General features: G+C 45.3%; 1 protein-coding gene across 1 annotated transcript in view; it reads right to left on the reverse strand.

Annotated features, from left to right (window-relative positions):
• Nucleotides 1-6,339: 6,339 nt before the first annotated feature.
• LOC129846206 (beta-1,3-N-acetylglucosaminyltransferase lunatic fringe-like) overlaps nucleotides 6,340-27,387 on the reverse strand; it is a 28,976-nt gene continuing 7,928 nt past the window's right edge. The window contains exons 2-8 of the mRNA XM_055914209.1: nucleotides 19,078-19,126; nucleotides 18,009-18,111; nucleotides 16,669-16,822; nucleotides 11,169-11,254; nucleotides 10,096-10,261; nucleotides 9,615-9,700; nucleotides 6,340-9,065 (exon numbers count right to left, since the gene is read on the reverse strand). Of these exons, the coding sequence (XP_055770184.1) occupies nucleotides 8,999-9,065; nucleotides 9,615-9,700; nucleotides 10,096-10,261; nucleotides 11,169-11,254; nucleotides 16,669-16,822; nucleotides 18,009-18,111; nucleotides 19,078-19,126 (711 nt within the window). The 3' untranslated portion in view covers nucleotides 6,340-8,998. The remainder of the gene's footprint in view (nucleotides 9,066-9,614; nucleotides 9,701-10,095; nucleotides 10,262-11,168; nucleotides 11,255-16,668; nucleotides 16,823-18,008; nucleotides 18,112-19,077; nucleotides 19,127-27,387) is intronic.

A 27,387-nucleotide genomic window follows, 5' to 3' on the forward strand; every position in this document is an offset into this window, starting at 1 on the left:
ATAATCCTCCCACACAGACACACAGCAAGGGAAAAGAATACTAGAATAATCCTCCCAAACAGCCAGGGAAGTCCCTGGGAAGAGAAGACTAGAATAATCCTCCCACACAGACACACAGCAAGGGAAGAGAAGACTACAATAATCCTCCCAAACAGCCAGGGAAGTCCCTGGGAAGAGAAGACTAGAATAATCCTCCCACACAGACACACATCCAGGGAAGTCCCTTGGAAGAGAAGACTAGAATAATCCTCCCACACAGACACACATCCAGGGAAGTCCCTGGGAAGAGAAGACTAGAATAATCCTCCCACACAGACACACAGCCAGGGAAGAGAACACTAGAATAATCCTCCCAAACAGCCAGGGAAGTCCCTGGGAAGAGAAGACTAGAATAATCCTCCCACACGGACACACATCCAGGGAAGTCCCTGGGAAGAGAAGACTAGAATAATCCTCCCACACAGACACACAGCAAGGGAAAAGAATACTAGAATAATCCTCCCAAACAGCCAGGGAAGTCCCTGGGAAGAGAAGACTAGAATAATCCTCCCACACAGACACACAGCAAGGGAAGAGAAGACTACAATAATCCTCCCACACAGCCAGGGAAGTCCCTGGGAAGAGAAGACTAGAATAATCCTCCCACACAGACACACATCCAGGGAAGTCCCTTGGAAGAGAAGACTAGAATAATCCTCCCACACAGACACACATCCAGGGAAGTCCCTGGGAAGAGAAGACTAGAATAATCCTCCCACACAGACACACAGCCAGGGAAGAGAACACTAGAATAATCCTCCCAAACAGCCAGGGAAGTCCCTGGGAAGAGAAGACTAGAATAATCCTCCCACACGGACACACATCCAGGGAAGTCCCTGGGAAGAGAAGACTAGAATAATCCTCCCACACAGACACACATCCAGGGAAGTCCCTGGGAAGAGAAGACTAGAATAATCCTCCCACACAGACACACATCCAGGGAAGTCCCTGGGAAGAGAAGACTAGAATAATCCTCCCACACAGACACACAGCAAGGGAAAAGAATACTAGAATAATCCTCCCAAACAGCCAGGGAAGTCCCTGGGAAGAGAAGACTAGAATAATCCTCCCACACGGACACACATCCAGGGAAGTCCCTGGGAATAGAAGACTAGAATAATCCTCCCACACAGACACACAGCAAGGGAAGAGAAGACTACAATAATCCTCCCACACAGCCAGGGAAGTCCCTGGGAAGAGAAGACTAGAATAATCCTCCCACACGGACACACAGCCAGGGAAGTCCCTGGGAAGAGAAGACTAGAATAATCCTCCCACACAGACACACAGCCAGGGAAGTCCCTGGGAAGAGAAGACTAGAATAAGCCTCCCACACAGACACACATCCAGGGAAGTCCCTGGGAAGACAAGACTAGAATAATCCTTCCACACAGACACACACCCAGGGAAGTCCCTGGGAAGAGAAGACTAGAATAAGGATCTCTTCTAGAAGGACACCTATTATTATGTACCTCTGGGATGCCAAGGGTGGGGCATCTGAGACCAGCTATTATCCCACCAACATAACACAGAGCCTGACAGACAGACAGCCTGACAGACAGACAGCCTGACAGACAGACAGACAGCCTGACAGACAGACAGCCAGACAGACAGCCTGACAGACAGACAGCCTGACAGACAGACAGCCTGACAGACACACAGACAGCCTGACAGACAGACAGACAGCCTGACAGGCAGGTATGAACGCTCCCACCGCATCCTGCTGTTAGATCCACACATTCCTTCACTGAGTCTGTCTGTGTCTCTGTCTGTCTCTCGCTGTGTGTGTGAATCTTACGTGGCCTGCAAAGGATTAAAAGAAGCTTAGGCAGTAATCTGCCCCCCCCCCCCCCCCCCCCCCCCACACACACACACACAGAGTTCAGGTCAATAAGGCATTGTTAGGCTGAATATGGCATTATCAGGCTTTATTAAAAAAGCAGAGAATAGCAACCACTGTGGTGAGACATAAGGCAATATATTCAGCGTTCAAACCCCATGAGACACTACCGTCTTTCTATAGTCCAGATACTGGAGAATACATACAACAACAACAGACAACAACAACAATGCAGTAAAATTCAAATCAGAAACCGTCCTGATCAAAAGAGTAACATAAAAACACATTACTAAAGCAGGTTTTAATCTAAAGGCCCAGTTGAGGAAGAAGAATCTCCAATCAGAAACCCATTATGGGTCAGTTAATACCTCACAGAGAGAGAGGGGTCATCAGAACACTTATTAAGGACATGAGAACATGTACGTGTTCCGCTCATAGAACCGGTCTCCCCATTATGATGGCATAATGGGGGGACTGGCAGCCAATGTGAGAGTCCCCATGAGTCAAATGACCAGGGTTAAAGGTTCCAACAGCGTTCTAGTCCTTCTATTTCTGTTTCCACCTCTCTGACCCCCCCCAACATGCTCCATGATACTACTACTAAACATAGAACTAGAACGGCTGCCTGTCTGCACATTATGACATGAAAGGGGAGGCCTGTTCTACTCCTTCTTAAATTCCTCTGATTACAAGTGTACAGAGATATATATTGTAATGATAACAAAATGCATAGTCTGTCTTCAATACAGTATGACGTTGGGTTTAAAGTCTTTTGGCCCCCCAATGTGATTTCTGGAACCATATTCATAAAGAATCTCAGAGTCAGAGTGCTGATTTAAGATCAGTTTGGCCTTTTAGATTATAATGAATAAGAGAGGGCACTGATCCGACACCAGCAGCCCTCTTCTGAGACCTGCTTTATGTACACAGTCCCTGGTGCTTCATTACTCCCAGAAAAGTGCTAGTTCTACTCAGTCATTCTAACTGTTGTCTGATTGACAGCTGTCTGATGGAATAACGTGATAATACTGAAAAGTTATAAACAATCAACTGTTAACAATGAGAATTAAAACACACCACTTCACTGGTCTGTAGAGATCCAGAGTCTGAGCATTAAAACACACCACTTCACTGGTCTGTAGAGATCCAGAATCTGAGCATTAAAACACACCACTTCACTGGTCTGTAGAGATCCAGAGTCTGCTGACATTAAAACACACCACTTCACTGGTCTGTAGAGATCCAGAGTCTGAGCATTAAAACACACCACTTCACTGGTCTGTAGAGATCCAGAGTCTGCTGACATTAAAACACACCACTTCACTGGTCTGTAGAGATCCAGAGTCTGCTGACATTAAAACACACCACTTCACTGGTCTGTAGAGATCCAGAGTCTGAGCATTAAAACACACCACTTCACTGGTCTGTAGAGATCCAGAGTCTGCTGACATTAAAACACACCACTTCACTGGTCTGTAGAGATCCAGAGTCTGCTGACATTAAAACACACCACTTCACTGGTCTGTAGAGATCCAGAGTCTGAGCATTAAAACACACCACTTCACTGGTCTGTAGAGATCCAGAGTCTGACCATTAAAACACACCACTTCACTGGTCTGTAGAGATCCAGAGTCTGCTGAGCATTAAAACACACCACTTCACTGGTCTGTAGAGATCCAGAGTCTGAGCATTAAAACACACCACTTCACTGGTCTGTAGAGATCCAGAGTCTGAGCATTAAAACACACCACTTCACTGGTCTGTAGAGATCCAGAATCTGAGCATTAAAACACACCACTTCACTGGTCTGTAGAGATCCAGAGTCTGAGCATTAAAACACACCACTTCACTGGTCTGTAGAGATCCAGAGTCTGCTGAGCATTAAAACACACCACTTCACTGGTCTGTGGAGATCCAGAGTCTGACCATTAAAACACACCACTTCACTGGTCTGTAGAGATCCAGAGTCTGACCATTAAAACACACCACTTCACTGGTCTGTAGAGATCCAGAGTCTGAGCATTAAAACACACCACTTCACTGGTCTGTAGAGATCCAGAGTCTGCTGACATTAAAACACACCACTTCACTGGTCTGTAGAGATCCAGAATCTGAGCATTAAAACACACCACTTCACTGGTCTGTAGAGATCCAGAGTCTGACCATTAAAACACACCACTTCACTGGTCTGTAGAGATCCAGAGTCTGAGCATTAAAACACACCACTTCACTGGTCTGTAGAGATCCAGAGTCTGCTGACATTAAAACACACCACTTCACTGGTCTGTAGAGATCCAGAGTCTGAGCATTAAAACACACCACTTCACTGGTCTGTAGAGATCCAGAGTCTGCTGACATTAAAACACACCACTTCACTGGTCTGTAGAGATCCAGAGTCTGAGCATTAAAACACACCACTTCACTGGTCTGTAGAGATCCAGAGTCTGCTGACATTAAAACACACCACTTCACTGGTCTGTAGAGATCCAGTCTGAGCATTAAAACACACCACTTCACTGGTCTGTAGAGATCCAGAGTCTGCTGACATTAAAACACACCACTTCACTGGTCTGTAGAGATCCAGAGTCTGACCATTAAAACACACCACTTCACTGGTCTGTAGAGATCCAGAGTCTGCTGACATTAAAACACACCACTTCACTGGTCTGTAGAGATCCAGAGTCTGAGCATTAAAACACACCACTTCACTGGTCTGTAGAGATCCAGAGTCTGAGCATTAAAACACACCACTTCACTGGTCTGTAGAGATCCAGAGTCTGACCATTAAAACACACCACTTCACTGGTCTGTAGAGATCCAGAGTCTGAGCATTAAAACACACCACTTCACTGGTCTGTAGAGATCCAGAGTCTGAGCATTAAAACACACCACTTCACTGGTCTGTGGAGATCCAGAGTCTGCTGACATTAAAACACACCACTTCACTGGTCTGTAGAGATCCAGAGTCTGAGCATTAAAACACACCACTTCACTGGTCTGTAGAGATCCAGAGTCTGAGCATTAAAACACACCACTTCACTGGTCTGTAGAGATCCAGAGTCTGAGCATTAAAACACACCACTTCACTGGTCTGTAGAGATCCAGAGTCTGCTGACATTAAAACACACCACTTCACTGGTCTGTAGAGATCCAGAGTCTGAGCATTAAAACACACCACTTCACTGGTCTGTAGAGATCCAGAGTCTGAGCATTAAAACACACCACTTCACTGGTCTGTAGAGATCCAGAGTCTGCTGACATTAAAACACACCACTTCACTGGTCTGTAGAGATCCAGAGTCTGCTGACATTAAAACACACCACTTCACTGGTCTGTAGAGATCCAGAGTCTGAGCATTAAAACACACCACTTCACTGGTCTGTAGAGATCCAGAGTCTGCTGAGCATTAAAACACACCACTTCACTGGTCTGTAGAGATCCAGAGTCTGAGCATTAAAACACACCACTTCACTGGTCTGTAGAGATCCAGAGTCTGAGCATTAAAACACACCACTTCACTGGTCTGTAGAGATCCAGAGTCTGCTGAGCATTAAAACACACCACTTCACTGGTCTGTGGAGATCCAGAGTCTGACCATTAAAACACACCACTTCACTGGTCTGTAGAGATCCAGAGTCTGAGCATTAAAACACACCACTTCACTGGTCTGTAGAGATCCAGAGTCTGCTGACATTAAAACACACCACTTCACTGGTCTGTAGAGATCCAGAATCTGAGCATTAAAACACACCACTTCACTGGTCTGTAGAGATCCAGAGTCTGACCATTAAAACACACCACTTCACTGGTCTGTAGAGATCCAGAGTCTGAGCATTAAAACACACCACTTCACTGGTCTGTAGAGATCCAGAGTCTGCTGACATTAAAACACACCACTTCACTGGTCTGTAGAGATCCAGAGTCTGAGCATTAAAACACACCACTTCACTGGTCTGTAGAGATCCAGAGTCTGAGCATTAAAACACACCACTTCACTGGTCTGTAGAGATCCAGAGTCTGAGCATTAAAACACACCACTTCACTGGTCTGTAGAGATCCAGAGTCTGCTGACATTAAAACACACCACTTCACTGGTCTGTAGAGATCCAGAATCTGAGCATTAAAACACACCACTTCACTGGTCTGTAGAGATCCAGAATCTGAGCATTAAAACACACCACTTCACTGGTCTGTAGAGATCCAGAGTCTGACCATTAAAACACACCACTTCACTGGTCTGTAGAGATCCAGAGTCTGAGCATTAAAACACACCACTTCACTGGTCTGTAGAGATCCAGAGTCTGAGCATTAAAACACACCACTTCACTGGTCTGTAGAGATCCAGAGTCTGCTGACATTAAAACACACCACTTCACTGGTCTGTAGAGATCCAGAGTCTGCTGACATTAAAACACACCACTTCACTGGTCTGTAGAGATCCAGAGTCTGCTGACATTAAAACACACCACTTCACTGGTCTGTAGAGATCCAGAATCTGAGCATTAAAACACACCACTTCACTGGTCTGTAGAGATCCAGAATCTGAGCATTAAAACACACCACTTCACTGGTCTGTAGAGATCCAGAGTCTGACCATTAAAACACACCACTTCACTGGTCTGTAGAGATCCAGAGTCTGAGCATTAAAACACACCACTTCACTGGTCTGTAGAGATCCAGAGTCTGCTGACATTAAAACACACCACTTCACTGGTCTGTAGAGATCCAGAATCTGAGCATTAAAACACACCACTTCACTGGTCTGTAGAGATCCAGAATCTGAGCATTAAAACACACCACTTCACTGGTCTGTAGAGATCCAGAGTCTGAGCATTAAAACACACCACTTCACTGGTCTGTAGAGATCCAGAGTCTGCTGACATTAAAACACACCACTTCACTGGTCTGTAGAGATCCAGAGTCTGAGCATTAAAACACACCACTTCACTGGTCTGTAGAGATCCAGAGTCTGCTGACATTAAAACACACCACTTCACTGGTCTGTAGAGATCCAGAGTCTGCTGACATTAAAACACACCACTTCACTGGTCTGTAGAGATCCAGAGTCTGCTGACATTAAAACACACCACTTCACTGGTCTGTAGAGATCCAGAGTCTGACCATTAAAACACACCACTTCACTGGTCTGTAGAGATCCAGAGTCTGAGCATTAAAACACACCACTTCACTGGTCTGTAGAGATCCAGAGTCTGACCATTAAAACACACCACTTCACTGGTCTGTGGAGATCCAGAGTCTGAGCATTAAAACACACCACTTCACTGGTCTGTAGAGATCCAGAGTCTGAGCATTAAAACACACCACTTCACTGGTCTGTAGAGATCCAGAGTCTGCTGACATTAAAACACACCACTTCACTGGTCTGTAGAGATCCAGAGTCTGCTGACATTAAAACACACCACTTCACTGGTCTGTAGAGATCCAGAGTCTGCTGAGCATTAAAACACACCACTTCACTGGTCTGTAGAGATCCAGAGTCTGAGCATTAAAACACACCACTTCACTGGTCTGTAGAGATCCAGAGTCTGCTGACATTAAAACACACCACTTCACTGGTCTGTAGAGATCCAGAGTCTGCTGACATTAAAACACACCACTTCACTGGTCTGTAGAGATCCAGAGTCTGCTGACATTAAAACACACCACTTCACTGGTCTGTAGAGATCCAGAGTCTGAGCATTAAAACACACCACTTCACTGGTCTGTAGAGATCCAGAGTCTGCTGACATTAAAACACACCACTTCACTGGTCTGTAGAGATCCAGAGTCTGCTGACATTACTCTTTTAAAATCCACAATAAACGTTACTATTGGGAAGAATATAGAGAAGAAGAAAAAAACAAAAACAGTAGACAATTTGTATTTCCTTCAGTCTCCAAGATGCAGGAAGAGAAATGTTGAACCCCAAAGAGGATGTAGAACCATTGTCCTTAGCAACCAAGGGGGGGAAAAGATGACAACTTCTACTCACACAATAGATAACCTGGTCCCAGATCTGTTTGTATTACCATGCCAACTACACTGCTGTCATGGACGAGCCGAACGTGACATTGAGTTAGTGACAAGGAGTTGATGACAGCACAAAGAATACTGGCACTCAGGCTACAGAGACACAACAGCACCGTGGCTTTAAACAGTCCCTCTGTTAGAGCTGCACCGTCGGCCAACACAGAGCCATCTGCAATCAGCAACTTCACAACGACATCGCGCTCTTCTCCCCACCAGGCCTCTCTGGGAGGGACTAGGGGTTAGAGGTCAAGGGTTAGAGGGCGTAAGGATCCGGTGACGGAGAGATCCAGTGTCGTCCCACGAGGTGCCCCAGAGGCCCTAGGAACCCCAAAACTATTTGACACCAAATAGGACATGAGAGCTTGAGAAAACCGTTCTATGGTCAGAAGGAACCGTATCATGACATCAGGGTCTCATTCTGAATCCATACAGAGGGACAATAATGACTTTGTTTCTCCTCTTCTCTCCTCTGTCTATCCATTCATCTATATCTCTAGTCCCTCTTCTCCTCCTCTGTCTATCCATTCATCTATATCTCTAGTCCCTCTTCTCCTCCTCTGTCTATCCATTCATCTATATCTCTAGTCCCTCTTCTCCTCCTCTGTCTATCCATTCATCAATATCTCTAGTCCCTCTTCTCCTCCTCTGTCTATCCATTCATCAATATCTCTAGTCCCTCTTCTCCTCCTCTGTCTATCCATTCTTCAATATCTCTAGTCCCTCTTCTCCTCCTCTGTCTATCCATTCATCAATATCTCTAGTCCCTCTTCTCCTCCTCTGTCTATCCATTCATCAATATCTCTAGTCCCTCTTCTCCTCCTCTGTCTATCTATTCATCAATATCTCTAGTCCCTCTTCTCCTCCTCTGTCTATCCATTCATCAATATCTCTAGTCCCTCTTCTCCTCCTCTGTCTATCCATTCATCTATATCTCTAGTCAGTCTTCTCTCCTCTGTCTATCCATTCATCAATATCTCTAGTCCCTCTTCTCCACTTCTCTCTCCTCTGTCCATCGCTCCCTCCGTGTCTTTGCTCCCTCTCTCGTCTTCTCCCCTCTTTCTGTGTCTCTGGATTGGTGGGGTCAGTACCTCAGTACCAGGTCAGGGCTGAACACCACGGAGTGTCTGGGTATAAGACACAATGGACAGACCTGAACCTGAGAGAGAGAGACGGGGGAGGGGGGAGAGAGAGAGGGGCAGAGAGAGGGAGGGAGAGAGAAGGAGGAGAGGGGGAGAGAGAGCGAGAGAGACGGAGGAGGGGGGAGAGAGAGAGGGAGTCACTTAGACAAAGTAGGCTCTCAAACACTAACACAGTCACTTAGACAAAGTAGGCTCTCAAACACTTACACAGTCACTTAGACAAAGTAGGCTCTCAAACACTTACACAGTCACTTAGACAAGTAGGCTCTCAAACACTTACACAGTCACTTAGACAAAGTAGGCTCTCAAACACTTACACAGTCACTTAGACAAGTAGGCTCTCAAACACTCACACTTACACAGTCACTTAGACAAAGTAGGCTCTCAAACACTCACAGTCACTTAGACAAAGTAGGCTCTCAAACACTTACACAGTCACTTAGACAAAGTAGGCGCTCAAACACTTACACAGTCACTTAGACAAGTAGGCTCTCAAACTCACACTTACACAGTCACTTAGACAAAGTAGGCTCTCAAAATTCACACACACACACACCCTATAGTACCTGGTAGGGTCTTCGTCCAATGAGAGCGCTCCTCTTACGTTGATTATGTTTCTCTTACTATCAAACGTTCCATAACTCAGAGTCACCTGGAACGGCAATACACACACGCACGCACACACACACACACACACACACACACACACACACACACACACACACACACACACACACACACACACACACACACACACACACACACACACACACACACACACACACACACACACACACACACACACACACACACACACACACACACACACACACACACACACACACACACACACACACACACACTTTAGCGCTGTGTTCCATTGGCTAGTATTTATCGCTGTGTTCCATTGGCTAGTATTTATCGTTGTATTCCATTGGCTAGTATTTATCGCTGTGTTCCATGAAAGCTTAACAGGTGTGTGTGTGTGTGTGTGTGTGTGTGTGTGTGTGTGTGTGTGTGTGTGTGTGTGTGTGTGTGTGTGTGTACCTGGTGTTGTATCTGTGTCGGTGACACCAGCTGAAGGTTCTCCAGGTGAGAGTGGAACAGTGGGGAGCGGATAAGACCCACCCCTAGCAACGCCTCGATGATGTAACCAACCGTACAGTCGTCAGGGAGACGAATACGATCAGCTGTTGTCATGAAATTACCGCCACTGGGGACCGGGAGAGAGAGAGAGTGGATAGAGGAGAGAGAGAGACAGAGAGAGACACAGCAATAGATAGAGATAGAGATAGAGGAGAGAGACAGAAAGTGAGGGAGAGCGTGAGAGAGAAAGAGAGAGAGAGAGAGAGAGAGAGAGAGAGAGAGAGAGAGAGAGAGAGAGAGACTGTTACTGTTAATTCGTTTTATTTGTTTCACTTTTGTGTATTGTCTACCTCACTTGCTTTGGCAATGTTAACACATGTTTCCCATGCCAATAAAGCCCCTTGAATTGAATTGAATTGAATTGAGAGAGAGAGAGAGAGAGAGACAGAAAGTGAGGGAGAGCATGAGAGAGAGAAAGGGAGGGAGTGAGAGAGAGAGAGAAAGAGTGAGAGAGAGAGAGAAAGGGAGAGAGAGAGAGAGAGAGAGAAAGGGAGAGAGAGAGAGAGAGAAAGGGAGAGAGAGAGAGAGTGAGAGAGAGAGAGAGAGAGAGAGAGAAAGGGAGAGAGAGAGAGAGTGAGAGAGAGAGAGAGAGAGAGAGAGAGAGAAAGGGAGAGAGAGAGAAAGGGAGAGAGAGAGAAAGGGAGAGAGAGAGAGAGAGTGAGAGAGAAAGGGAGAGAGAGAGAGAGTGAGAGAGAGAGAGAGAAAGGGAGAGAGAGAGAGAGAGAGAGAGAGAGAGAGAGAAAGGGAGAGAGAGAGAGTGAGAGAGAGAGAAAGGGAGAGAGAATATGTCATGTGTGGAAACTGCCTACTGACTTCCAAAATAAACACACTTATGTACGCAAACTCACAGACAAGCAGGAGAATATCCCACTGTGAGTCTCAACACACACACACACACACACACACACACACACACACACACACACACACACACACACACACACACACACACACACACACACACACACACACACCTGGCCCAGGGGCTCATCTTGAGGGCGAGACCTCGACTAACACAGAACCCTGCACCTCCTGTGGCAAACCAGAAACGCACTGGACGCTGAAAGCACACAAAATCAAATCACATTTTATTTGTCACATACACATGGTTAGCAGATGTTAATGCGAGTGTAGCGAAATGCTTACATAATACAGACAATATTACATGTTAGTAATATTGTAATAAACACAATGTATGGCATTATATAGGCAGATACATACAAATATACATGGAAACTCACACATACATTCATATTCAATATTATTATTATATATATCTATATACAGTATAGAACCACTCAACTAGCACATAACGTTCTGAGAACCACCCAGCTAGCACATAACGTTCTGAGAACCACCCAGCTAGCACATAACGTTCTGAGAACCACCCAACTAGCACATAACGTTCTGAGAACCACCCAGCTAGCACATAACGTTCTGAGAACCACCCAGCTAGCACATAACGTTCTGAGAACCACCCAACTAGCACATAACGTTCTGAGAACCACCCAGCTAGCACATAACGTTCTGAGAACCACCCGGCCAGCACATAATGTTCTGAGAACCACTCAACTAGCACATAACGTTCTGAGAACCATATGTTCCCTTTCAGTCAGTCAACTTTGGTACAACATACTACGGGGAGTCGTACTCTCGCAACTTTGGTTGACGGATCTATAATCACATCTGACAAAGCCAATCAAATCTGCGCTTCGCTGGAAGCCCCGCCTTCCACATGTGATAAGCATGAGGCTCGGATTTATTCCTTCAATTATTCCGCTCTTCACCTCAGTGTGAACAGGAACAATTCACCATACTAAAACAAACAATTGTAAGACGAGACTGTCTTAGTTGCACCAACTACACCGTGGCGTTGTGGTAGAGCGTGCTCACCCCCTGGACGTTCTCATAGTTTCATAATCAGAAACAATTTGTTTCTCTTAAGGTTTCTTGCCGTTGCTATAACAATGAGTAAGATGACAAAAAAATGGGAGCTAGATGGTGAAGGCTGAGCCCGGTTAGGGTTCGCGACCATGCCCAAACAAGTAAAGAGATACTCAAGTTTGTTGACTTGTATGTCACGGCTCGGTGCTGCTCTGGCAGGCCTTTACTCAAATCAGTTCATGTGCAGGACTGGCACTGTTTCCCTACTTGTCTACGCCAGGTTCTCTTGACACTCATGTAGCATTCTATAGGGGCCTTCGTGTTTCAGATAGTCACTTCCTCTCCCGGGTGACCATACCTCAGCTGAGTCTGAGTATTGGGACGCCGACATAGATTGTTGTCTTTGGTCGGAGCAAATGCCTTGTCTGCCTGGACGTGGTGTGTACGGTGGCTGCCCGGCGCTAAACCCGGCTCCTGTGCGCTCTGTCACCGGTTACGGAAGGCTACTCAAAGCGAGAGCACAGCCAGTTTCTGTCTCAGTCAAGCACTGTTTGCCTCTCTTACTTGTGGATGAAGGGTCCGGTCTCTCCTCTGTGGTCCGGTCCTACATAGAGACTTTCAAGACCAGGGCAGCTAACAAGCTCTGCATAGCGTGCTAGCTATTCCTCCCCACGGTGGAGTTGCTCTGCGTAGCGTGCTAGCTATTCCTCCCCGCGGTGGAGTTGCTCTGCGTAGCGTGCTATCTATTCCTCCCCACGGTGGAGTTGCTCTGCGTAGCGTGCTAGCCATTCCTCCCCACGGTGGAGTGGCTCTGCGTAGCGTGCTAGCTATTCCTCCCCACGGTGGAGTTGCTCTGCGTAGCGTGCTATCTATTCCTCCCCACGGTGGAGTTGCTCTGCGTAGCGTGCTAGCTATTCCTCCCCACGGTGGAGCTGCTCTGCGCAGCGTGCTAGCTATTCCTCCCCACGGTGGAGTTGCTCTGCGCAGCGTGCTAGCTATTCCTCCCCACGGTGGAGTTGCTCTGCGTAGCGTGCTAGCTATTCCTCCCCACAGTGGAGTTGCTCTGCGTAGCGTGCTATCTATTCCTCCCCACGGTGGAGTTGCACAGCGTAGCGTGCTATCTATTCCTCCCCACGGTGGAGTTGCTCTGCGTAGTGGGCTACCTATTCCTCCCCATGGTGGAGTTGGTCTGCGTAGCATGCTATATATTCCTCCACACGGTGGAGTTGCACAGCGTAGCGTGCTATCTATTCCTCCCCACGGTGGAGTTGCTCTGTGTAGCGTGCTAGCTATTCCACCCCACGGAGGAGTTGCTCTGCGTAGCGTGCTATCTATTCCTCCCCACGGAGGAGTTGCTCTGCATAGCGTGCTAGCTATTCCTCCCCACGGTGGAGTTGCTCTGCGTAGCGTGCTAGCTATTCCTCCACACGGTGGAGTTGCTTGGGGTAGCTCTCTTGTGTAGTATACGTAACGTTAAGTTGCTTGGTTATTCTAAACGGACCGTGCTGCGGTCAAAGATGCTAGCTAGCCGAGCTTAGACTAAAGAGCCTCCTGGCTAATATCTAGCTAGCATGCATACCTTCCGGTGAATGAAGCTTACTAGTGTTCCCCGTCGTTATAGCAACCCAATTACTATTTTCAATTCCTGGAGTTGGAGGGAGTGGAGAAAGCGCGGCTTGCATGCTCCTCCGATGAGGAAGCAGCCCCAGAGGATCTGGCTTGGGTAACCTGGAGAGATGGGCCTTAGCACGGGTCTGAGCGACATGTGCACCGCTCCACAAAACCATTACTGTGACGACAGTGTCCCCATGTTTTGTTACGTCAAACGGGGCACTACGTCAGCTATTACCCTCGGTGCCCATAGGGGAGTCGGGATTCATGCAGACTATACAGTGTCACTGAAGCACAACGTGTGTTGGAAGCTTGTCCATGTTTAATGCCCCTCTGGTACCCCTCGTTCAAATGGTGTTCAAGGGGTTTATCAATCACCCCAGGGTGGGAGTAATACGTTGGGTGATTCGCTCTCTGTCCACAAGGGGGCACCCCTCCCCATAGATGGCCCATTACTGGGATTCATTGCTGATTCCTGCCTGTAGCTCCCTCACCATGCGTTAAGATCTACATCGGCCCTGCATCAACACAACTTTATCTATCTCGTTAAGTGCATTCAGGTGTGCTGGGCCCTGCCCACTAATGCCGTTTGTTTGAATAGACTAAAAGTAACAGCTTTGTATGAGTTAAAAAACACGGCATGCTATCTCCATCTTGGTGGACTAATTCCATGGATAGAGAACAGAAGATCATAGGTTCAAAACTCACACAATAATAAAGAAATGGGTTTGCATGATTAAAGCCTTAGCAAACTCATTTCCATGTGTCCTATCTATACTTGGAGTTCCAAACAGTTAACCTAAACTAAGCTAGCGGTGTTGAAACCTTCAGTGAAAAGTTATTTGAAAATACTCCAAATACACTTTTAACCTGTCTAGGATCAGCGTGGCGCTAGCGGCACACCCCCCCCCCCCCACTGAAAAACCAGTGCCGCGAAATTCAAAAAAAATATTTTTTTTAAATATTTAACTTTCACACATTAAAGTCCAATACAGCTAATGAAAGACACAGATCTTATGAATCCAGTCAACATTTCCGATTTTTAAAATGTTTTACAGGGAAGACACAATATGTAAAGATGTACATCTATTACCTAAAAACACATTAGCATATTCCACCATCTTTTATTTGTCCACCAACACCAGTAGCCATCACCAATTCGGCTAAACTAAGATATTTATAGCCCCTAACCAACAAAAAAACTCATTAGATGACAGTCTGATAACATATTTATGGTATGGGATAGGTTTTGTTAGAAAAAAGTGCATATTTCAGGTAGACTTCATAGTTTACAATTGCACCCACCATCACAAATGGACTAGAATAATTACAATGAGCAACGTGTTTACCTAACTACTAATCATCAAACATTTCGTAAAAATACACAGCATACACGAATCGAAAGACACAGATCCTGTGAATACAGACAATATTTCAGATTTTCTAAGTGTCTTACAGCGAAAACACAATAAATCGTTATATTAGCTTAGCACATAGCAATTAGCAGCCCAGCATTGATTCTAGCCAAAGTGAGCGATAAAAGTCAACATCGCCAAAAGATATTAATTTTTTCACTAACCTTCTCAGAATTCTTCCGATGACACTCCTGTAACATCACATTACAACATGCATATACAGTTTGATCGAAAATGTTTATATTTAGCCACCAAAATCATGGTTAGACAATGTGAAATGTAGACAAGCTGGTAAAGAAAACGTCCTTGCGCCACTTAGACAGTGATCTACTCTTATACATAAATACTCATAAACGTGACTAAAAAATATAGGGTGGACAGGGATTGATAGACAATTTAATTCTTAATACAATTGCGTTATTACATTTTTTAATTTATCCTTACTTTTCAATACAGTTTGCGCCAAGCGAAGCTACGTCAAAAAACATGGCGTCCTAAGCCACTAAAATGTTTCGACAGAAACACGATTTATCATAATAAAAATGTCCTACCTTGAGCTGTTCTTCCATCAGTATCTTGGGCAAAGGATCCTTTCTTGGGAGAAATCGTCTTTTGGTGGAAAGCTGTCCTCTTGCCATGTGGAAATGTCAACTACGTTCGGGATGAACTGAAAAGCGCACCCAACTTTTCACATCGTTGCAAAAATAAATGTCCCAAAATCGCACTAAACGGATATAAATTGCTATAAAACGCTTTAAATTAACTACTTTGTGATGTTTGTAACTCCTATAACGAGTGAAAAGATGACCGGAGAAATATAACAGGCTAAACTAACGCTTGGAACAGGAGAGGGTCGGTGTCTTCCACGCGCGTTACGCAGCAAGAAAAGACTTGCTAGCTAAAGGTTTTTTTCATTTGTAGGGCCTGTGAACGAGCAATCGAGCCCGTTGGAATCGTCATCACGTAAAGGCATCCAGGGGAAGACGTAAGAAGTGTCCGTATAGTCATAGCAACGACAGAGCCCTTTTAAATGACTTCAGAAAAGTGGCCAACGTTTCTCAAATCTGACTCCATGTCAGGGAAATTGCTGTAGAATGGGCTCTGTTCCACTTAGAGACAAAATTTCAACTCCTATAGAAACTATAGACTGTTTTCTATCCAATAATAATAATAATATGCATATTGTACGATCAAGGATTTTGTGGGAAGCCGTTTAAAAAATTAGCCACATTAGCATAAATAGTCTAAACAGCGCCCCCATCCCCAACAGGTTAAGCATTTAGAGAATGTTCTCAGAACGTTATTTAGTTAACAAAAAGAAAACAATAAATCCATTCTCAGAACATTATTAAAAGCTCCCAGGAAAACTTTCAGGGAACCATAGTAACCATAGCAAAACGTTCTCAGAACATCCCTGCAACCTCAAAATGTACGTTCCCACAACTTCCAAGGAACCAAAATGTGCTTGCTGGATTATTATATAGTCACAAAAACAAAATAATGGTTAAAATGAGAAGAGAAACATGTTTTAGGTTAGTGAACACATTACTTCCTGGTTCCTTACCGTGTGGGAGTCGCCAAACCTCTCGGTGGCTTCTAGTGGTCGGTCGAGGCTAGGCCGGCCAATGTAGACATCGTGGGCGTGGCTGTAGTGAGACAGGAGCTTCACAAGGGGACGTATGTTCACGTAGTTATCATCATCCACGTGGCAGAACCACCTAGAAGGGTTAACCACAATCAGTATCCACATGGCAGAACCACCTAGAAGGGTTAACCACAATCAGTACCATTATCCACATGGTCAGAACCACCTAGAAGGGTTAACCACAATCAGTATCATTATCCACATGTTCAGAACCACCTAGAAGGGTTAACCACAATCATTATCCACATGGTCAGAACCACCTAGAAGGGTTAACCACAATCAGTATCATTATCCACATGGTCAGAACCACCTAGAAGGGTTAACCACAATCAGTATCATTATCCACATGGTCAGAACCACCTAGAAGGGTTAACCACAATCAGTATCATTATCCACATGGTCAGAACCACCTAGAAAGGTTAACCACAATCAGTATCATTACCCACATGGCAGAACCACCTAGAAGGGTTAACCACAATCAGTATCATTATCCACATGGTCAGAACCACCTAGAAGGGTTAACCACAATCAGTATCATTATCCACATGTTCAGAACCACCTAGAAGGGTTAACCACAATCATTATCCACACGGTCAGAACCACCTAGAAGGGTTAACCACAATCAGTATCATTATCCACATGTTCAGAACCACCTAGAAGGGTTAACCACAATCATTATCCACACGGTCAGAACCACCTAGAAGGGTTAACCACAATCAGTATCATTATCCACATGGTCAGAACCACCTAGAAGGGTTAACCACAATCATTATCCACACGGTCAGAACCACCTAGAAGGGTTAACCGCAATCAGTATCCACATGGTCAGAACCACCTAGAAGGGTTAACCACAATCAGTATCATTATCCACATGGTCAGAACCACCTAGAAGGGTTAACCACAATCATTACCCACATGGTCAGAACCACTTAGAAGGGTTAACCACAATCAGTATCATTATCCACATGGTCAGAACCACCTAGAAGGGTTAACCACAATCAGTATCATTATCCACATGGTCAGAACCACCTAGAAGGGTTAACCACAATCATTATCCACATGGTCAGAACCACCTAGAAGGGTTAACCACAATCATTATCCACATGGTCAGAACCACCTAGAAGGGTTAACCACAATCAGTATCATTATCCACATGGTCAGAACCACCTAGAAGGGTTAACCCCAATCAACCTGACTTTGATTCTTCAGCCATCAACTGCCAATTTTGTCATTGCGGTTGGTGTGTGTGTGTGTCTTACTTCTTGCCAGAGCTGATGAAGGTGTCGTATTCGACGGCCATTTTACAGGACAGAGCCTGGCGACTGTGAGCCGCTGAACAGTTAGTATTGATCATGTGACTCCCTGTAGGAATAACATCAATCAATCAGTCAGACAGTCAGTAAATGAGCCCTGGGGTCAAATGATGCACAGCACACATTTCAGCACAACACAGTATGTGACTCTGTATGAGTCAGAAATATTAGCTTCCTTTTATAGTCTGGCACCTCTAGCATAACAATTTTAGCTTCCTGTTATAATCTGGCACCTCCAGAATAACAATATTAGCTTCCTGTTATAATCTGGCACCTCTAGAATAACAATATTAGCTTCCTGTTATAATCTGGCACCTCTAGAATAACAATATTAGCTTCCTGTTATAATCTGGCACCTCTAGAATAACAATATTAGCTTCCTGTTATAATCTGGCACCTACAGAATAACAATATTAGCTTCCTGTTATAATCTGGCCCCTTTAGAATAACAATATTAGCTTCTTGTTATAATCTGGCACCTCCAGAATAACAATATTAGCTTCCTGTTATAATCTGGCACCTCTGGAATGACAATATTAGCTTCCTGTTATAATCTGGCACCTCCAGAATAACAATATTAGCTTCCTGTTATAATCTGGCACCTCCAGAATAACAATATTATCTTCCTGTTATAATCTGGCACCTACAGAATAACAATATTAGCTTCCTGTTATAATCTGGCACCTCTAGAATAACAATATTAGCTTCCTGTTATAATCTGGCACCTCCAGAATAACAATATTATCTTCCTGTTATAATCTGGCACCTACAGAATAACAATATTAGCTTCCTGTTATAATCTGGCACCTCCAGAATAACAATATTATCTTCCTGTTATAATCTGGCACCTACAGAATAACAATATTAGCTTCCTGTTATAATCTGGCACCTCCAGAATAACAATATTAGCTTCCTGTTATAATCTGGCACCTCCAGAATAACAATATTAGCTTCCTGTTATAATCTGGCACCTTTAGAACGTGTGTATGTATGTGTTTTTATTTTTGAATCTCACCCATCCTCTTCCTCAGCCTGTCATCTTCTCCGTCGGTGAATACGTACGTCTGAAAACACACACACAAAGAGAAGGTCAGTGTGTGTGTCTGTCATTAATGTAGTGTGAATAGTGAGCCCACGCTACTCTGTAGAACAATAGTCAGACAGGATGAGTCCCATATAGTACACTATTCCCTATAGGGGAAGGACGGCTCATTGTAATGGCTGGAACGGAGGCAAATGGAATGTCATCAAACACATGGACACCATGGAAACCATGTGTTTGAAACCATGTGTTTGGTGTCTTGGATACCGTTCCACTGATTCCACCCCAGCCATTACCATGATCTAATCCCCAATCAAGGTGCCACCAACCTCCTGTGATATATATGTATATACACACACACACACACAGTGCGTTCTCCAAGTATTCAGACCCCTTGACTTTTTCCACATTTTGTTATGTTACAGCCTTATTCTAAAATTGATTACATCGTTTTTCCCCCTCACCAGTCAACACATAATACCGCATAATGAAAAGGCAATTTTATTTTTATTTTTTAATTGTAGCAAATGTACACAATATTAAAAACTGAAATATCACATTTACATAAGTATTCAGACCCTTTACTCAGTACTTTGTTGAAGCACCTTTGGTAGCGATTACAGCCTTGAGTCTTATTGGGTAGGATGCTACAAGCTTGGCACACCTGTATTTGGGGAGTTTCTCCTATTATTCTCTGCAGATCCTCTCAAGGTCTGTCAGGTTGGATGGGGAGCGTCGCTGCACAGCTATTTTCAGGTCTCTCCAGAGATGTTCGATCGGGTTCAATTCCGGCTGGTCCACTCAAGAACATTCAGACACCTGTCACGAAGTCACTAATGCATTGTCTTGGCTGTGTGCTTAGGGTAAGGTGAACATTGGAAGGTGAACCTTCGCCCCAGTCTGAGGTCCTGAGCACTCTGGAGCAGGTTTTCATCAAGGATCTCTCTGTACTTTGCTTCGTTCATCTTTCCCTCAATCCTGACTAGTCTCTCAGTCCCTGCCGCTGAAAAACATCCCCACAGCATGATGCTGCCACCACCATGCTTCGTGGTGCCAGGTTTCCTCCAGACGTGACACTTGGCATTCAGGCCAAAGAGTTCAATCTTGGTTTCATCAGACCAGAGAATCTTGTTTCTCATGGTCTGAGAGTCCTTTAGGTGCCTTTTGGCAAACTCCAAGCGGGCTGTCATGTGCCTTTTACTGAGGAGTGGCTTCCTTCTGGCCACTCTAACATAAAGGCCTGATTGGTGGAATGCTGCAGAGATGGTAGTCCTTCTGGAAGATTCTTCCATCTCCACAGAGGAACTCTGGAGCTCTGTAATGGTGACCATCGGGTTCTTGGTCACCTCCCGACCAAGGCCCTTCTCCCACCGATTGCTCAGTTTGGCCGGGCGGCCAGCTCTAGGAAGAGTCTTGGTGGTTCCAAACTTCTTCCATTTAAGAATGATGGAGGCCACTCTGTTCTTGGGGACGTTCAATGCTGCAGAAATTCTTTGGTACCCTTCCCCAGATCTGTGCCTCGATACAATCCTGTCTCGGAGCTCTACTGACAATTCCTTCGACCTCATGGTTTGGTTTTTACTCTGACATTCACTGTCAACTGTGGGATCTTATATAGACAGGTGTGTGCTTTTAAAAAATCATGTCCAATCAATTGAATTTACCACAGGTAAGTAAAATTAAAACTACTTTCCGAATGTACTGTAGTACACTATATAGGAGTGAAGACAAGGGGTCTGGATGTATTGTAGTGCACTATATAGGAGTGAAGACAAGGGGTCTGGATATACTGTAGTGCACTATATAGGAGTGAAGACAAGGGGTCTGGATGTATTGTAGTGCACTATATAGGAGTGAAGACAAGGGGTCTAGATGTACTGTAGTGCACTATATAGGAGTGAAGACAAGGGGTCTGGATGTATTGTAGTGCACTATATAGGAGTGAAGACAAGGGGTCTAGATGTACTGTAGTGCACTATATAGGTGTGAAGTCAAGGGGTCTGGATGTACTGTAGTGCACTATGAAGGAGTGAAGACAATTTGGGCCCCAGTCATCCGGTTTCATCAGGTTATTGTTAGAGAAATTAAACTGAAAACATTGTTCCAGCTGACTGGTCTAAAACAGATCAACATTCTGTTCCATCATTGTTCCAGCTGACTGGTCTAAAACAGATCAACATTCTGTTCCATCATTGTTCCAGCTGACTGGTCTAAAACAGATCAACATTCTGTTCCATCATTGTTCCAGCTGACTGGTCTAAAACAGATCAACATTCTGTTCCATCATTGTTCCAGCTGACTGGTCTAAAACAGATCAACATTCTGTTCCATCATTGTTCCAGCTGACTGGTCTAAAACAGATCAACATTCTGTTCCATCATTGTTCCAGCTGACTGGTCTAAAACAGATCAACATTCTGTTCCATCATTGTTCCAGCTGACTGGTCTAAAACAGATCAACATTCTGTTCCATCATTGTTCCAGCTGACTGGTCTGAAACAGATCAACATTCTGTTCCATCATTGTTCCAGCTGACTGGTCTGAAACAGATCAACATTCTGTTCCATCATTGTTCCAGCTGACTGGTCTGAAACAGATCAACATTCTGTTCCATCATTGTTCCAGCTGACTGGTCTGAAACAGATCAACATTCTGTTCCATCATTGTTCCAGCTGACTGGTCTAAAACAGATCAACATTCTGTTCCATCATTGTTCCACAGTGTTGTTTTTCACTACAGGTGAAACTGCACCTGTTTCCTTCCTCTGACACATGTCATCATGTAATGTTACACACACACACACACACACACACACACACACACACACACACACACACACACACACACACACACACACACACACACAGACACAGACACAGAGGGTAAGGGTAGTTTATCCACCACAGCCACAGTATTGAGTGGAGACAGACAATAGTTCTGATACTGGATCTGAGCCAAGACTAAGGTAAACCACTCAGCACCATAACAGCTGCTGACCAGTCCAGTGGTGTGTGTGTGTGTGTGTGTGTGTGTGTGTGTGTGTGTGTGTGTGTGTCTGCTAGTGTGACATTCAATGATAGACCATACACATACAGTCTCAGTCAACAGTTTGGACACACCTACTCATTCCAGGGTTGTTCTTCATCTGGACTATTTTCTACATTGTAGAATAATAGTGAAGACATCAACACTATGAAATAACACATATGGAATCATGTAGTAACCCCAAAAAAGTGTTAATTAAACAAATCAAAATGTATTTTATACGTTAGATTCTTGAAAGCCCCCCTCCCTCCGAGGTATTAGCATACAGCTGCTGTAGTTAACTAGAGAAGGCTCCCTGGGACAAAATCTTTGTTCCAACTCTCTCTGACACATTCCTCACATTACCCCCACTGCCGTGTGTGTGTGTGGTTGTGTGTGTGTGTGTGTGGTTTTGTGTGTGTGTGGTTTTGTGTGTGTGTGTGTGTGGTTGTGTGTGTGTGTCTCCCACTTCAACAGTTCCCACTGTATAATGAGTTGGCATTACTGTGGGATAATAAATATGTCCCGACCAGTTAAAAGCCCTAGAACGTTATTATATTGTACAAATTAATTCAAATAAATTAATGGTTACTATTATTAAATAACCACATTTTAGTAGTAGACAACATTTGTGTGTGTGTGTGCGTGTGTGTGTGTGTGTGTGTGTGTGTGTGTGTGTGTGTGTGTGTGTGTGTGTGTGTGTGTGTGTGTGTGGTATGTCTGTCTGTGTGTCTGTCAGAACTCAGGAAGCCAGCATCAGCCAGGCGTACCCCGGACTCCCCCAGGCAGGAAAGACCCACCCTGAGACCCCCAAATAAACATAGACACATCCCTGCCCCCTGCCTAGTGCAGCACATGGGCAAAACAATCTCATTTCCCCCATTTTCCGTGGTGTTGTGTGGTTCTCTTAACACACACGGACACACAGGGACGCACAGGGACGCACAGGGACGCACAGGGACGCACAGGGACGCACAGGGACGCACAGGGACGCACAGGGACACACAGGGACACACACGACAGACAGGGTCAGTGTTTTGATGAGTGTGTCAACACCTCTCTCCAGCTTCCAGCTCCCATACTGATATTAGATTACATCTGTCTCTCCTATAACCACTGTCTCTCTCTCCTGTAACCACTGTCTCTCTCTCCTGTAACCACTGTCTCTCTCTCCTGTAACCACTGTCTCCGTCTCTCCTATAACCACTGTCTCCGTCTCTCCTATAACCACTGTCTCCGTCTCACCTATAACCACTCTCTCTCCTATAACCACTGTCTCTCTCTCCTGTGACCACTGTCTCTCTCTCCTGTGACCACTGTCTCTCTCTCCTGTGACCACTGTCTCTCTCTCCTGTGACCACTGTCTCTCTCTCCTGTGACCACTGTCTCTCTCTCCTGTGACCACTGTCTCTCTCTCCTGTGACCACTGTCTCTCTCTCCTGTGACCACTGTCTCTCTCTCCTGTGACCACTGTCTCTCTCTCCTGTAACCACTGTCTCTCTCTCCTGTAACCACTGTCTCTCTCTCCTGTAACCACTGTCTCTCTCTCCTATATAACCACTGTCTCTCTCCTGTAACCACTGTCTCCGTCTCTCCTATATAACCACTGTCTCTCTCTCCTGTAACCACTGTCTCTCTCTCCCATATAACCACTGTCTCTCTCTCCTGTAACCACTGTCTCTCTCTCCTGTAACCACTGTCTCTCTCTCCTGTAACCACTGTCTCTCTCTCCTGTAACCACTGTCTCTCTCTCCTGTAACCACTGTCTCTCTCCCCTGTAACCACTGTCTCCGTCTCATCTGTAACCACTGTCTCCGTCTCACCTGTAACCACTGTCTCTCTCTCCTATAACCACTGTCTCCGTCTCTCCTGTAACCACTGTCTCTCTCTCCTATAACCACTGTCTCTCTCTCCTATAACCACTGTCTCTCTCTCCTATAACCACTGTCTCTCTCTCCTATAACCACTGTCTCTCTCTCCTATAACCACTGTCTCTCTCTCCTATAACCACTGTCTCTCTCTCCTATAACCACTGTCTCTCTCTCCTATAACCACTGTCTCTCTCTCCTATAACCACTGTCTCCGTCTCACCTGTAACCACTGTCTCCGTCTCACCTGTAACCACTGTCTCTCTCTCCTGTAACCACTGTCTCTCTCTCCTGTAACCACTGTCTCTCTCTCCTGTAACCACTGTCTCTCTCTCCTGTAACCACTGTCTCTCTCTCCTGTAACCACTGTCTCTCTCTCCTGTAACCACTGTCTCTCTCTCCTGTAACCACTGTCTCTCTCTCTCCTGTAACCACTGTCTCTCTCTCTCCTGTAACCACTGTCTCTCTCTCCTGTAACCACTGTCTCTCTCTCCTATATAACCACTGTCTCTCTCTCCTGTAACCACTGTCTCTCTCTCCTATATGACCACTGTCTCTCTCTCCTGTAACCACTGTCTCTCTCTCCTGTAACCACTGTCTCTCTCTCCTGTAACCACTGTCTCTCTCTCCTGTAACCACTGTCTCTCTCTCCTGTAACCACTGTCTCTCTCTCCTGTAACCACTGTCTCTCTCTCCTGTAACCACTCTCTCTCTCTCCTATATAACCACTGTCTCCGTCTCTCCTATAACCACTGTCTCTCTTATAACCACTGTCTCCGTCTCTCCTATAACCACTGTCTCCGTCTCACCTGTAATCACTGTCTCCGTCTCTCCTGTAACCACTGTCTCCGTCTCTCCTGTAACCACTGTCTCTCCGTCTCTCCTGTAACCACTCTCTCCGTCTCTCCTATAACCACTGTCTCTCTCTCCTATAACCACTGTCTCTCTCACCTGTAACCACTCTCTCCGTCTCTCCTATAACCACTGTCTCTCTCTCCTATAACCACTCTCTCCGTCTCACCTATAACCACTGTCTCTCTCTCCTGTAACCACTGTCTCTCTCTCCTATAACCACTGTCTCTCTCTCCTGTAACCACTGTCTCTCTCTCCTGTAACCACTGTCTCTCTCTCTCCTATAACCACTGTCTCTCTCTCTCCTATAACCACTGTCTCTCTCTCTCCTATAACCACTGTCTCTCTCTCTCCTATAACCACTGTCTCTCTCTCTCTCCTATAACCACTGTCTCTCTCTCTCTCCTATAACCACTGTCTCTCTCTCTCTCCTATAACCACTGTCTCTCTCTCTCCTATAACCACTGTCTCTCTCTCTCCTATAACCACTGTCTCTCTCTCTCCTATAACCACTGTCTCTCTCTCTCCTATAACCACTGTCTCTCTCTCTCCTATAACCACTGTCTCTCTCTCTCCTATAACCACTGTCTATCTCTCTCCTATAACCACTGTCTCTCTCTCTCCTATAACCACTGTCTATCTCTCTCCTATAACCACTGTCTCTCTCTCTCCTATAACCACTGTCTCTCTCTCTCCTATAACCACTGTCTCTCTCTCTCCTATAACCACTGTCTCTCTCTCTCCTATAACCACTGTCTCTCTCTCTCCTATAACCACTGTCTCTCTCTCTCCTATAACCACTGTCTCTCTCTCTCCTATAACCACTGTCTCTCTCTCTCCTATAACCACTGTCTCTCTCTCTCCTATAACCACTGTCTCTCTCTCTCCTATAACCACTGTCTCTCTCTCTCCTATAACCACTGTCTCTCTCTCTCTCCTATAACCACTCTCTCCGTCTCTCCTATAACCACTGTCTCTCTCTCCTATAACCACTGTCTCTCTCACCTGTAACCACTCTCTCCGTCTCTCCTATAACCACTGTCTCTCTCTCCTATAACCACTCTCTCCGTCTCACCTATAACCACTGTCTCTCTCTCCTGTAACCACTGTCTCTCTCTCCTGTAACCACTGTCTCTCTCTCCTATAACCACTGTCTCTCTCTCCTGTAACCACTGTCTCTCTCTCTCCTATAACCACTGTCTCTCTCTCTCCTATAACCACTGTCTCTCTCTCTCCTATAACCACTGTCTCTCTCTCTCCTATAACCACTGTCTCTCTCTCTCCTATAACCACTGTCTCTCTCTCTCCTATAACCACTGTCTCTCTCTCTCTCCTATAACCACTGTCTCTCTCTCTCTCCTATAACCACTGTCTCTCTCTCTCTCCTATAACCACTGTCTCTCTCTCTCTCCTATAACCACTGTCTCTCTCTCTCCTATAACCACTGTCTCTCTCTCTCCTATAACCACTGTCTCTCTCTCTCCTATAACCACTGTCTCTCTCTCTCTCCTATAACCACTGTCTCTCTCTCTCCTATAACCACTGTCTCTCTCTCTCCTATAACCACTGTCTCTCTCTCTCCTATAACCACTGTCTCTCTCTCTCCTATAACCACTGTCTCTCTCTCTCCTATAACCACTGTCTCTCTCTCTCCTATAACCACTGTCTCTCTCTCTCCTATAACCACTGTCTCTCTCTCTCCTATAACCACTGTCTCTCTCTCTCCCCTATAACCACTGACTTGACAGTATTTTCTCCTCAATCAGCAACCATGTATTTGTGTGTGTGTGTGTGTCCCTGTTTGTATGTCTGTGTGTGTGTGTGTGTGTGTGTGTCCCTGTGTGTATCCCTATATGTGTGTGTGTGTGTGTGTGTGTGTGTCAGTAGTCCAGTCTTTCTCTCCAGCTGTGTGTTCTCGTCAGCCCTGTCCATCTGTGAGCTCTTAAACCCTCCAGAGGAAAACCAGCTTGTGTGTGTGTGTGTCTCTGTGCGTGTGTGTGTGTCTCTGTGCGTGTGTGTCTGTGCGTGTGTGCGTGTGTCTCTGTGCGTGTGCGCATGTGCGTGTGCGTGTGTGTGTGTGTGTTTGTCATTGTTAAGACCCCACAGAGGAAACTACACATTGTCTCATACAGGGGAGAGAGAGAGAGATAATGGTGAGAAGAGAGAAGGGGGAGGAAGGTTAGGAGGCAAGCCAGGATTGGAGTTTTACAACACAGGAAACTACATTAATAGAACAATAACAAGAGAGAGAGAGACAGAGACACAGAGATAGAGAGAGAGAGAGAGAGAGAGACAGAGCGAGAGACAGAGAGAGAGACAGAGAGACAGAAAGAGAGAGAGACAGAGAGAAAAGGAGAAAAATTTTATAACAATCAACCACTATAACAACCAAGTAGCTAAAGTCTCCTGGTAACGTCACAACTACCTCTGAGGCAACATATTGTTAAGGTTACCTCTGCCAGGGTGTGTGTCTGTGTGTTTACTCTCCTAAACATCACACACATACCTCTTCACTTCCCACAAGAAAGAGAGAGAGTTCC

The sequence above is a fragment of the Salvelinus fontinalis genome, unplaced genomic scaffold (genome assembly GCF_029448725.1).
Source record: "Salvelinus fontinalis isolate EN_2023a unplaced genomic scaffold, ASM2944872v1 scaffold_0478, whole genome shotgun sequence".
NCBI classification, from domain to species: Eukaryota; Metazoa; Chordata; class Actinopteri; order Salmoniformes; family Salmonidae; genus Salvelinus; species Salvelinus fontinalis.